This window comes from Python bivittatus, unplaced genomic scaffold (genome assembly GCF_059951505.1).
Source record: "Python bivittatus isolate LINGU-HERP-01145 unplaced genomic scaffold, Pbiv_v1 ctg000610_np1212, whole genome shotgun sequence".
Classification (NCBI taxonomy): Eukaryota; Metazoa; Chordata; class Lepidosauria; order Squamata; family Pythonidae; genus Python; species Python bivittatus.
In genome coordinates, this window is record NW_028277088.1 from 28053545 (window position 1) to 28067400 (window position 13856).

General features: G+C 34.4%; 1 protein-coding gene across 3 annotated transcripts in view; it reads right to left on the reverse strand.

Annotated features, from left to right (window-relative positions):
• Positions 1-13856, reverse strand: part of AGMO (alkylglycerol monooxygenase) — a 135072-nt gene that overhangs the window by 71271 nt on the left and 49945 nt on the right. For all 3 annotated transcript variants that reach the window (XM_088150658.1, XM_088150659.1, XM_088150657.1), the window contains exons 4-7: positions 11351-11454; positions 8537-8632; positions 1484-1550; positions 718-783 (exon numbers count right to left, since the gene is read on the reverse strand). In XM_088150658.1, coding sequence (XP_088006784.1) covers positions 718-783; positions 1484-1550; positions 8537-8632; positions 11351-11454 — 333 coding nt within the window. The remainder of the gene's footprint in view (positions 1-717; positions 784-1483; positions 1551-8536; positions 8633-11350; positions 11455-13856) is intronic.

Sequence of the window (13856 nt, forward strand, 5' to 3'; positions counted from 1 at the left end):
TACCTAATAAGCTCCATACACTAAGTAGAAAGAGGGCAGTCTTATTAATGTTTCTTGATTGTACCATGACCCTGTTTCCCTGACCTATTGGGGTGTGGGGGGAGAAGGGTAATAAAAATCATACCCTTCCAGATACAGTGTGTAAGACAGGGACACTCTGGTCAGAGAAGGTCATCCTGCAAAGGTTGATAAAGGACTTCATGTGAGAGTTCATTCTCACACTGATAGTAAAAAATAAAAAATAGTAAAAAAAAAAGTAAGTAACAAATCTGACTATTAACAGGTATTCTGTTAACTCAGGTGGGATGAAAAGCAAGCATAAGATTATTTGAACCATGTTTTTATCAACTGGCCTAGTTCTTGAGGAACTGCAGTTGAAATTATTTTGTTAGGGCTTCCTATTTTCTTCAATAAACACGTCTTATTCTTCATTCTTGGATTTCCTTATTAGCTTATCTAAGTGGTTGCAGTCCAGTTTCCAGCTGAATCCTGATACTTTGTAGGCCATAACCAGCGCTTTGAATTGTACCCAGAAACCTGAGACAATGAACTTCTGTAACATACATGTGTGATTTTACTGAACTAACCTTGGTCTGTCAACAAGCAGGAGCAGTATTCTGAATGGACTGTAGTTTCTAAATAATCTTCAAAGACAGTTCAAGACAGAGCATTTTACAGTAATCTAAACATAAGGTAATGAGGACAAAAGTGACTTACCAAAAATTCTATCCCAAATTATTAATGTGCCACCATAGTTTTTATCAATACAATATTGATTTCTGCCTAAAGAGGAAAATTGAAACACAACTTTTCATTAGCTTTGAACAATATGTTAATTTTGGAACCAGACATTGACACAAATGAGAAAAATTAGTTGTTATTACTACTTAAAGGCTCAATAATTTAAATTAAGCATTATTAACTTAATTTAGATAAAGCCCATCTATAATTAATCATTTTTATAATATATTCATAAACAATAAATGTGGTTTTAAAGGGCTTATTTAAAACTCCTTTCTAATATGTCCTACATTAAGGGCAATATGTCTATTCTTTTTCTATGGCAAAAGTACAATAATGCTTTAGAAAATAATAGCAAATATTTTCTGTAATATAATTTACAGTAACAAATGCCTTTGTTCAATAAACATTAGGATGCAGTTTCAATAATCCATTTTCTAATAATGTAGAATGACAGTTCAGTCAATTTGTTGAGATGTAAGGTTAGGGATGGAAGACATGATGAAAGAAAAAAATACAGAGTGTATGATTACTGATAACCAACACTTAAATCAATAAGATACCAATGTCTAATTTAGGAATAAGAACCCATGAAGTTTGTAGGATTTTTTTTTTTTAACACTCCTTTAAGATTCGTCAACCATAAACTGTTGCAAAAGAGAATTATATCTGATTTCTCACACTGAATAATATCTAAGAATAGGTACACTATTATGGATTTGTAAAATCTAGTATTGCCTACCATGATGAACTCTGTGATGACTAGGAGTATTGAGAAGTAACTCCAATGGGCCAAGATTTTCAATGACCTTTGAAAAAAATAACATATCAAAATAAATATTGTATATAATTACTATTGATTGGGGCTCAGTAAAATAATAGCAGATGATGCAACAGAAGAAAACTATAGGGTGGGGAAAATGTTTAACAAAAGTTAAAAATTCAGCCAATTTTTACCAAAAAAAATGGGGGTTTCTATGGTGTGTAATAATAGCAACAACAATAATAATAATTCAGAACAATCTTTTGCTTCCTATAAGGTATGTTATCATTTTGATTATGTGCCATCAAGTCGTTTTCAACTCCTATAGTGCTATAATTCTATCACACTCTTTTCTGAAGGAGCCCAAGGGAATATTTGTTAATTTCCTTTTTTTTTTTTTTAATTCTCATATCAACCCTGTATAAATTATACTGTGAGGATATCTGTCCAAGAAGATCCATTGCATGGCTGAACAGATATCTGAACCTGCCTCTCCTACTTTTATTTTTTAGGCATTACAACACTTTTCAACACTTCTGTTCATGTCCAATGTCAACTTTCAAACTCACAAGCAAGAAATAGTAGTAGAAATTGAGAACACCTTGCAAAACCATCTATTTGGTAAAGGAAAGAATATAATCTTGTACATTCAGCTCTTCATGGGTAATATTTATTAATCTCAAGGTATTATTTTAGTGCAGTGAAAGGAGGCGTGTTTATATATTGTTCTTTATTCAGAAAGAGCTGGTATAATTTCAATTTTTCTCTATAAATAAGAAAGCTATTACCTAGAGGCATTTTAGTTATAAACACATATTTATCTCAGTCATCATTTTATTTGTACAAAGCAGATCCACTCTAGCAATTTGATTGAGACTATTTCTATTCCTAATATTCAAAAGCCAAAAACAACACAAGCACTTACATTTGAATTATATCCCAAAATATGTTCAAGCCCCCAAAATTGTCTTAGACTGGAAAAAAAACACTCATATTTCAGGTTAATTCTACTTCTATCAAATAAAGCAGCTTTAAGCAAGACGAATGCTGTACACACTTACTTGGGAGAAGGCCTCATTCAAATCATTGGTACTTGCTTTTGAATAAAAACTTAACAGGATTCTACTGATGTTAAAAGTAGAAAAGGATTCTCCATGAATTGTGGTCCATAAAATGAAAAATCAGCAGTTTATCTAAAATACCACACCTAACTTTTGCTCTACCAAGTTTCAGTTTGTTTTTAAGATAAACACTGAAATGCTTTAGTAAAAATATACCATATTTAGAATTTCAACAGATGTATTATGGACCAACTCATACTTTTTGGCTTTGCTTAGAAGTGGCTTAGAGCTGCACTTTTTGATCAAAGTAGACGCTTTTGATATTTTAAAATCCCTGCTAACAGCATTGCTTACAATATGGATTCTTTGAAGAGTTTGATTTTAACCTCTGGCCCACATCTCTAGCACAGCAGTGGGCTGCAGTTCAAATCAGAGAACAAAATACTGAGGTTATTCACCCACCAGACAGAGTTGCAATAAGGGTAGGAAGACAAGCTATATGTAATGTTGACTATCTTACAGCTTAAACTATTCTCATCGCTCAAGGTGATCCAAAAAATATTGTTCAATGAAAACTGCTGTAAAAAGATTCACCACCCATGTCATGATATGGAAAGGAGCATTATCTTGCTTAAAGCAGCTTCTCTTCACTTCAAGTAGCAACATGTATTCAGTCAATCCTGGATGAAACAAGCAGGGGTAGATCTAGAATCAGTCATATACACATAGATGACTGAAATTGTCAAAATGGATAGTGTTGACCATTATTTTGGGTGGTGCTTCCTGATAGCCTTGATGCATAACCATTAACATTAAAGAGTTTGTTTCTGTATCTCCTCCAACTTTAACGGGGTTATGATGTGCACAATTACTTGCTTAGTTTCCATGGATTATGCCAGAAATACAGAAAAGAAATTCAGTACAATAATTTGACACTGAAATTTTAAAACAATTATGAATTTGTTATTGAGTTGAATAAATAAATCAGATATACTCCTAGAACTACCACTGCTACTACTACTTAAACAAATAAATGACATTCAGTTTTTATATATTACAGATACAATCTGAGGCCATATGTAACCCCTGAAAGCCTTGGGATATGGCCTTCAGAAACCTCCAAATGTTATTTGTAGCTTTGTTTGATACAAGCAAAAGTCATTAAATATATGACTGAAGTATTATATTACTTATTTTCATTTAAATAAAATTCAAATTTAGTGATTGTCATCACTGCACCCATTGATTTTTGGAGTAGAGTTCTCAATTTGTCTCCAAAACAAAAAAGAACTAACAGCAGCATCTGATCTGGTAAAAATTTCCTAACTTTGTTGCATTATTAGTCATATATGTCTATAATCTGACTTAATCAGCACTATTATACATTGTATATTATATACATATGTGCATATATATGATATATATCCACACATACAGATGTATTTACTTCATATAAATAACAGAGTTATATACCATAGCGAGAAGTAAATTGATTCCTTTACAAATTTTAGGGGACTGGACTTACAATTGCAGTATTTCTTGCAGCAGTTATATACATCAATTTGTAACCTCAGAGTCTGTCTGAATCCTGGGAAACTTTTTTTTCTGCTTAGTACTGCAAGGCATTGAATGCAATTTTTGTTTAAATAATGGGAAAAAACCATGTCACGAAATTCAAGGGAAATTTTATACCTTGTCTAACAAAGCCTTATATCACTACTACACCCAAATCTTTATTTCATCTCTTTTGCAAAATACAGCAAAGGAACATTTTTTTTAATCAACATAGATCTAGGAATAACACAGTGACCCTTCCAATGCTCTGCATATCTTCTTCTTGGGCAACTCAAGGTAACATGAAAAACCATGGGCCACAAAAGAGAACTCCACACTGCGTATTTCATGTACCGCCAGTGCAACATAACTGGACTGTATTAATACTGCAATATTAATCCACAAAGAGCTGTGGTTCAACTACTGCACACCACAATGCCCCGAGACGCCACAGTAAACTCGCAGGGACACCATGGAGCATTTTACTACTAAATAAACAGAATTGTGAGTTTACTGCAGTGCTCGGGTCATTGTGCAACACAGTTTGAGAACAACTAGGGGAGCCAAGAAGGTTTGGGAAGCTCTGGCATAGAGCAAAATATCCAGGCTGCTCTCAATGGCACCTGTAGATGTACAGCAGGCTAAAGATTTTTTTTATCTTCTATTATATACATAACTGTAATGATTTTCATGCCTTTAAAAATAAAACAAAAGTATATACATACAGTACGCAGACATATTCCATGTAAACAAAAGGGCCAAGCAAAATTAGGAGGTGAGCCACTTTATTTACACTGATAAAGCCATTATAGAATATATTTTTCTTTGCATACTATTATACTTTCCTTTACCAAAATTCAAGTTGATTTACACACACTCACACCCTTAGAATATGAATCCATATTTGAGACCATCTGGTGAGGAAACATAAAAATAAAAGCATGGTTTGCTTTCTCTACTAAAGTTGTTGTGTTAATTCAAAATAACCCAGCCATGTATTTTTACAGATGGACTTGGTGGCCATACTTGCCATGTGAACTCTCTACAGGGGACCTGGGAACAGCAAAAACCCTAGGATATGTGCTCGTCTGCCTGCTTGCACACTTTGAAATTTTCGGCAAACCCTGATTTATTCACCGCCAAATGTTTTCCTATCTGATTAGGCAGTTTTCTACTTCAGTAAGCATGTAATATGGAGGTAGCCAAATTTCCACATTGAGGAGCGAAACAATAATATTTTTGGTTTGCAAGTAAAAACAAGCTAAAAGAATCAGCCTGTTGGGATCATAAAGGGATTCATGGGGGTTTGAATTCTAATATAACTGTATTCTGGGTATGAAGGAGTGAAAACTTAGGGTTCAAAACTGTTTATAGAAGAAATAGAAGGACATATTTGTAATAAATTATCTTGAAGGCAGAATGCTGGCATCTGGTTTTTTGTTTGTTGTTGTTTTTCTTTCTGAACCCACATTTGAGCAAACCTGGCATGAAATGCAACTATTTCACCTATTATGTTCTGCTTCCTGTTGGAGAAACTCAAGCCATTAGAAATGGTCCTTGTCTGAATCAAGAGATCTGACACCTCTGCCAGGAGCCCTATTTCCCTGAAGTAACCTTATGATCTCTATGCAAGAAGGAGAAGTTACGTTTACAGAAATACACGTAGAGACCTCAAAAAAGACTGGCCTGGCATTATCAGGCTTTTACTCATGGGGAAGCTTCCACATGCTCTGTACACCCAGAGTTATCTATTGTTCATATGAATGCACAGGAGAATGACATGCTTTGTGAAGCCTCAGGACTTGGGGCTATTCATATATGCTTCTTTCTGGACGTATGTCTTGTTATGATTCCTGAATAGGCTAATATCTATATTTAATACAACCCAATTTCAAATTTTACATCTACTGTGCAGGGAAAATATACAAATTTACAGTGCAAGCTGATGCATGCCTATTCAAAAGTAAAGCCCATAAAATTCAATAGGACTTCAACTTCAATAGGACTATACACTCACTTAGAAGTTTTAAAATCAATAATAATACATTAAGTCAGCACAGGGAAGCTTCCCTTAATATTTGAATTCAACCTGATACCTTCCAGCTATGTCAAATGTTGACTCTCATAACCCCCAGGAATTATAAACACTGAACACTTAAACTGAAGACCTCACTATTCTAATCAAGCATTTGTAAGGTGTGGGTATTTATAGAGAAAAGAATAAATAAGGTACTGTGATATTTAAATAACATAAAATATATATATATATCCCTTTTCCTCCAAACTCATTATATCAAAATGCAGGCCATAACGTGGAAATCTATTTTCTTATTTTGTACTGGATTACATACGTGGCTGAAAATTATGACTTATAACCAATATATCTGGAGGGCCACAAATTGGAGACAGATGACTATGATGTGATTTGAAGAATGGCACTACTACTATAGCAGGTATTGCTAAAGCAAAATACAGTGCAGAGAGTAGATGTAGAATAACCCACAGGGGTATACAGTGGTGCTTAAAAGTTTGTGAACTCTTTTGAGTTTTCAGTATTTCTGCCTAATACGACCTAAAACATGATCTGTTCTCCACACAAGCCCTAAAACTAGGTAAAGAGAACCCAATTAAACAGATGAGTCAAAAACATTATACTTGTCCATTTATTTATTGAGGAAAGTGATCCAAAGCTACTTATTTGTGTGTGGCAAAGGTATGCGAACCTCTGGGATTATCAGTTTATTTGAAAAGGAACTTAAAGTCAGATAGAATTTCAATGAACGGGATGATAATTAGGTGTCAAATTACTTATTTGCTAATGATTTGTTTGCAATCATGCAATATCATTCTCCCACAAATAAGACTGGCCCGCACCTTGATACTTTTCCAGAAGGCCCTGAAGACGTGGTTTTGTCACTGGGTCTGGGGATCCCAGGCAGATACGGAGCCAATCAAATGGTTAATCTGAGTGTGTTTATTGCTGCCAGGGGGATGGGGGGGTATTGGTTTTTGTATTATGGGTTTTAATTCCATAAGCCGCCCAGAGTCACCATGTGTGAGTTGGGCAGCCATACAAATTTGTTAAACAAACAAACAAACAAACAAACAAACAAACAAACAAACCTATCTATCTATCTATCTATCTATCTATCTATCTATCTATCTATCTATCTATCTATCTATCTATCTTGCTCCTGAAACTGTGTGGTGTAATTTCTGGGTATGAAGACTTGCAGCAGCTAAATTCCTGAACTGATGAGCGTGACAGGACTATTACAATGCAAGGAATGGCTCTTGAAAATGGTCTGGGAATGATCCCTGGTCCCAGACACTTTGAGTCTTACATTATCCCTATGCTGAAACAATTTCTCTGGTTCCCAGGTGTCTTCTTAGCCCAATTCAAAATGCTCATAAAGATTAACATAAAATCTTGCACAGTTTAAATCCAAACTCCTTATAAGTCCATATATTCCTATATAATCTATCCTGAACTCCAAGGTCATCAATCAAGTCTTTTTGTGGGTCCCACCATGGACATATTCGACATCAATGATGAACTCAGCATTCTGTACGCTAGGGCCCCTATTATGGAAAAAATTGCCAGCAGAGCTGAAACAAACCCTCCTTCTCCCCATTACAATTTAGGAGAGGACTCAAAAAAAATTTCAGGGTTTTTAATGTCATTTTTTAGCTAGATGTTTTGATTATGATGGTGGTGGTATGATTAACAGGGAGGTTTTTATCTGTAGCTTGTAAGAGCTGATAAGGGAAGGATCAATATGTATTTGTTCTATGTAAAAAATAAAGAAATAACAACCTGAAAATAGCAAATGTAACCATTCATGTCAAAAGAGCATAGAAAAATATAAAAGCACACTGCTGTGAAATTAAAGAGCACTCTCATCCATATTTTTGTGTATTAAAAATACCTGAAGCAAATGTATTTAAAAAAGAGTAAGAATGACAGTTAATTAGTATTTAATGTACAAATGCACCCAAAGATGCAACATTCATGAACAAATCATGGAGGTCAATGGCACAATTAATTCATTGTTTATTAATACATTATAAATACAGCCCTATTTTTCTTAAAGTATTTAAAATATGAAGTTATTTTTTCAGTGTTGTGGTAACTTAAACGTATTATAAAGCGAAGACATACAGTACTGGTCAGTATTAAAAGAACATTATTTATACTTGCTATAGTTTAAAATGTTTATGCTAATTGGGATCAAATGGCTTTCCTGCTTCTTATAAACCGAGTATATAGTGGAGAATAAAGAATAAAGATAAGCTTGGTCTTCTTTTCAAACAAATCATAAAAAATAATGTTCTAATACAATAAATCAGCTTCTAGTGAGTTTTCAAGACATTGATCCAATCTAGCTGCTTAGGCATTGTCAAATGTCTAAATTACCTCTGTATGTATCCAGAACTGGTAAAGGAGATTAAATTGGAGATGAACAGCATATACCGAAGCTGGAATGCAAAAAGCCAATGGAAGGTAAAATATCTAAAAGAAAAGGAGTTATAATGACCAAAGGATTCCAAAGCTTTGTAAATCAAAATGAGGCAAATAAGGAATTCACAAATTAAGTCACAAAACTTCCCCAGTCTATTGTCCTCCAAATTCACTGAACTATTATTTTTCCAAGCCAGAATCAAGCTGGGGAAGGCTGGATTCCATCATGCAACTCTTGCTGTAGTGTGGATGTAAGGCTAGCTGCATATTCATGACACACCTCAGACAGTATGAACAGAAAGAGCCAGAAAACAGAAAACTCTTGGCATGCATCTAGGTCATTAGATGCATCCCATCATATTCTAACACTGTGAAATATGTTTCTTTGAAATCTAGTAGTGATAAAGATGTGAAAATAACAAAATGGATTGCCATGTTTTATTATTTTAAATTTCTTAACTCAACTATTCTCCTTGTTGCTCTTCTGATGTGGAACACCTTACTAGTCAGAATGATGAATTCCTAAAGCAGCCATACTTTCCATCCTACTCATGTGGCTCCATTTAATTATCATTAAGAAAGAATCTGAAAACCCCAAAGCCAAAAACATTAGCACTTTTATCCAACAAAGGCTTATTTTAGTACTAGCTTGTATTTGTATCATAAAGCATTTTAAGAAAAGAATTTGGAATAGTTATTATCAGGGAAATAGAAAATAATGAACTGACAGCATATAGCTTTTTTCCAAAGCAATGAGGAGAGATTATGAGAAGCCTGATTATTTTCCATTTTGGCTTCACAAAAAAATTCATTTTTAGCACAGTGAAACAAAACAAGAAGCATGAAACACTTTTGCTTCTTTGCTGGGTCCATCTGAAAACGTGCATCACTGGAAAACAGAGACTTTGCAATGCTACACAAATTAGAAAGTTTGGTCTCGTTCCACAAGAAGCCGTTAGATAACCATGTCCTGATTCCATATTTAATAAGCTGTGATACTCCCATATCTTCAAAAACATCTCACTTTAATCAAGAGAGAATCTTTACCCAAATAAATTAATCTACTTGCTTCTTAATCCATATATGAGTTTGGCTCTGATTCTCAAGGATGCTAAGTAGTGCGGTCCTATGCTATTATATAAGCATATGATTTAAATACTTATTTAAATTGTTATAAATCTAAATGACAGAGCTTATACGGTGAATGTTGGTGAACTGTATCAAACAGCAAAGACAAATTATAATTTTAATTTAAGGTAAATACATGAAGTCTGAAAGTCTAGACACCATTATATGGAAATAAATCACAGTAAAAACAGTAGAGAATTACTTTCAAATAAATAGGTGTAATATAACGCAGCATTTCTCAACCTTGGCAACTTGAAAATGCATGGACTTCAATTCCCAGAATTCCCCAGCCAGCCATGCTGGCCTGGTAATCTGGGAGTTGAAGTCCATACATCTTCAAGCAGCCAAGGTTGAGAAACACTGATATAAGGTGAAATAGTTTGCAACTTCATATTAAACATATTTTCAATTAATCCATTTCCATATTTTCCACTATTTACCTAGAAAACTTTTTTTTTTGATTCCTTAAATTGTAACTGTTCCATTCCAAAGGCTTTGGTATCAAAGGTCAGAAAAGTTGAGTACTGCGACACAGATGATCCACCAACAACCCCCTATGAAACTCCTCCTCCTCTTCATTAGAGTATACTTCTTCACTCTCTTGTAGCCCCGGTTCAAATATCGGCAATGGCATGAGAAGGAATAGTGATCAATGATGTCGCAGTCAGATTGCCCTCACATCCACCATGAAGGTCATGGTGTTTTTGATCATTAGTTCCCTGCCTGGCAAACTAACAGGGATAAGGAAGGAAAGAAGGGAAACTGGGCACAGAGTCACTAAGGAAAAGTGCCCACTCAAGGTGCCTTACAACAAGCCCGTTATGTTTTTTATTGGAGCCCATTATGATCATTCAAAGGGAATGTAATATATGCATTTTATTATGATACAATGTAAAACAGTATTGCTCATCAATTATAAAGAAATATCTTAATACCTACTTTATCTTTTTAATTTATACATACAGTAGATTACAACATTTTAAAACAGGTTGCATTCCCTGTTTCAGCTCCCTCTGAGGAGTACACTGATTGTATTAGTTAATAATCTATCAAATTATTATTGGATTTTTTTTATTGGATACATTGGGTAAATGCTACATTGAGGGTTGGGTTTTTTTCATTTTTAGTGTAATACGTATAGTAAAATGCCTCATGAGTACAGAATATAAGCACTAAGATTTTTAAAAATCCAATATTCATTTATATATTTGTTTTTAAGCCATTTTTCATTATTAAAATGAATTTGAAAGTGGGAAACAACTTAAAAATCAGATCAGAAGGCATAGCTGTACCATTTTAACTCAATGCCCGAGCGCACAGATGCATCGTAATTTGATGCTGAACATATCGGAACTGAAAAGAATGCCATAGCTATGGTGCTTCTACTGAGAATATCATTTCTTGAGTAGCTGCAGAGTGAATTGCTGACAGTTGAAGCACCCTCTGGTGGACATTATGAACTAGATCTTAGTTGACAGGTAGATATGTAAGGGCACTGTATATGCCATTCTCTGGTATCTAAATGCAATAATCTTCTGGCTTGATTCACTGCTTTCTTGTAGTTTCTAAAGCTTAATGTAAAATCTGGTATTGCTTTAATCTTTTTAGGGCACGCACTACACACTGGACATTCTAACTTACCCATGATCCAAACTTTTGCAAAACAGACTGCCTTAATGCTGTGAATAAGTTATAATATTCAGAACTGTGATGTGCTTGGTGTCCAGCCCATAAAAAATTAATCTCTGCAAAAAAACAAAAAAGATTTTGTGAGCCATGGAAATGAGGAATATGCAATATTATGACGAAATTCACATTTCTAAACAAGATCTAGCAATTAGCAAATATACTCTTTCATGTGCACAGAAATTCTGCATCTAGAAATATGCATGAGGCTCCAATTCTATGGAAAACATATGTAAGTGTTGGCCCAATCAATATTCCAGCAGTTACTCCTGAAAAAATATCAGACAGCTTGCAGAGCATGACTTCTGGAATTCTTTCCAACTCCTCTACCAGCAATAGTAAGCATTTGTATTTTCTTCTGTGTAATAAAGTAGCATGTTGCATCTCTGTGCATGAGTGTGTATATGTACATGAGGAAAAACACTGTATTTCTCTATATCTTCCCTTGCCTGATCTAGCACATTTCCTTAGTCAATCTTTCTTTTGCCATCTTCTCCTGGCACACCAAATTTTGCTTTGTGCTATTCAGTTTTCAAACACTTACTCTGCTGGTAGAAAGAGAGATGGAATACCAGATTCCCAAATCTCTTTATATAATTCATTTCCAACATTCCATTTGGTTGGAAAGAATAACAATATATAATTGGTAGAAAATTATTTATTTTTATACTGGAGAAGAGTACCTAAAAAACAAAACTGTAAAGGAAAGAAATAAGCATTTTAACAGGACCTATGTGGTTTATAAATATATATTTAATTTTAAAAGTAAAACTAAAATAAAGAAATGTATGCTGCTTATTGTATTGCCATTCTTTTTGCATACTCTTTAGATTTAGGTAGTTCCCAATACATACATTCCTTTGAAGATGAGTATTTTATGTTTTATACTTTTCTGCAGAAAAAGCAGGTATCTTTTTCCTCCTATTCTGAAAGTCCAAAGAATTCCTGAATTCTTCAGTTTCTTGCAAAGATATAGAACACAAGGATCTTTCATTGACTAATCTAACACATCCATGTCATCCAGTGTCAATAGCCATTTATTACTACCATTTCTTTAAAGTAAGTCTGAGTGGCCAGATCACTACAGGTAGTCCTCAACTTACAACCACAATTGGGACCAGAATTTTGGTCGCTAAGTGAAGTGGTCATTAAGTAAGGCATCATGTGACTGTGCCAGATTTTATGACCTTTTTGCAGTGGTTAAGTGAATTGCGTGGTCATGTGGTTGTTAAGCGAATCCAGCTTCCCCCATTGATTTTGCTTGTTGGAAGCCAGCTGGGAAGGTCACAAAGGGCAATCACGTGGCCCCAGGATGCTTCAACCATCATAAATACATGCCGGTTGCCAAATGCCCTAATTTTGATCATGAACGCGGGAACGATGTGACAATCATAAGTGCAAGGACCAGTCATAAGTCACTTTTTTCAGCACCACTGTAACTTCAAAAGGTCGCTAAACAAATGGTCATAAGTTGAGGTCTACCTGTATTAGTTTTATAAATCTTGGATGTATGAGAATGTGTTTGGCAAACTCAACTGAAAAGAACAACCCTTTCAGGTTTGTCTGATGTATAGCCTAAGACGTGTGACAGCCTTAAGTACATCACTGAATGAAGATGGTTGGTAGAGTCCAGATGTTATCTTGTTATATTTACATTATAAGTTTTGATGAGTGAAGTTTAAATAAAGTATGTGATGAGATGATAATGTGAAAATTGACTGGACAGGAGCCAGGGGAACCCCTCTCTGCATTAATGCAAATAAGCCATTAAACATATTTGGCATAAACTGGGATACCATCAGCTATATGACATTCTAAAAATTAATGTGATGGTATCCTCTATGCCAAAACCATATCAGGAGGATTGATACACCAAAATGTAAATCTCTTAAATGAAATATCTTAACAGATCTTGAGGTCATCTAATTCCAAGATATTGGAGAAATTTCAAACTATGTGTAAAGCTAGATATTAACATTGATAACCAGTAAATTATGACCTGTTATGGGAAACAACTTAATCATCCATGACTGCACCATGAACCTCTCACAATCTGTACCGCTAGATACCCCCTATGATTTAACCTATTAGAAAAGAATCCCTAATATTCAATCTAAGAATTTTTTTTTTAAAAAAATCTTCTGTTCAAAATATACAGTATTCTTAAACTTCAATTCTAAAGGGAAACAAAACCTCTTAATCCACCTTTCCTAATGAGTTCATGAGGGGATAAATTATTCATTCAAACTACAATACTGCACAATAATTTGTATTTGAAATACTTCCTAGGAGTATGACAGAAGCTAAATGAGCGAACAAAAAAAAATTCTAAAAAGTGTGGAGGTTAAAGATCTGTCTCCTCAGTTGTTTTAAAAGCATATACTTCCTATCACAAACTGTGTGTAACACAAGCCTCAATTCAATGAGATACAGCTGTACAAATACAGTACCGTAACTGAAG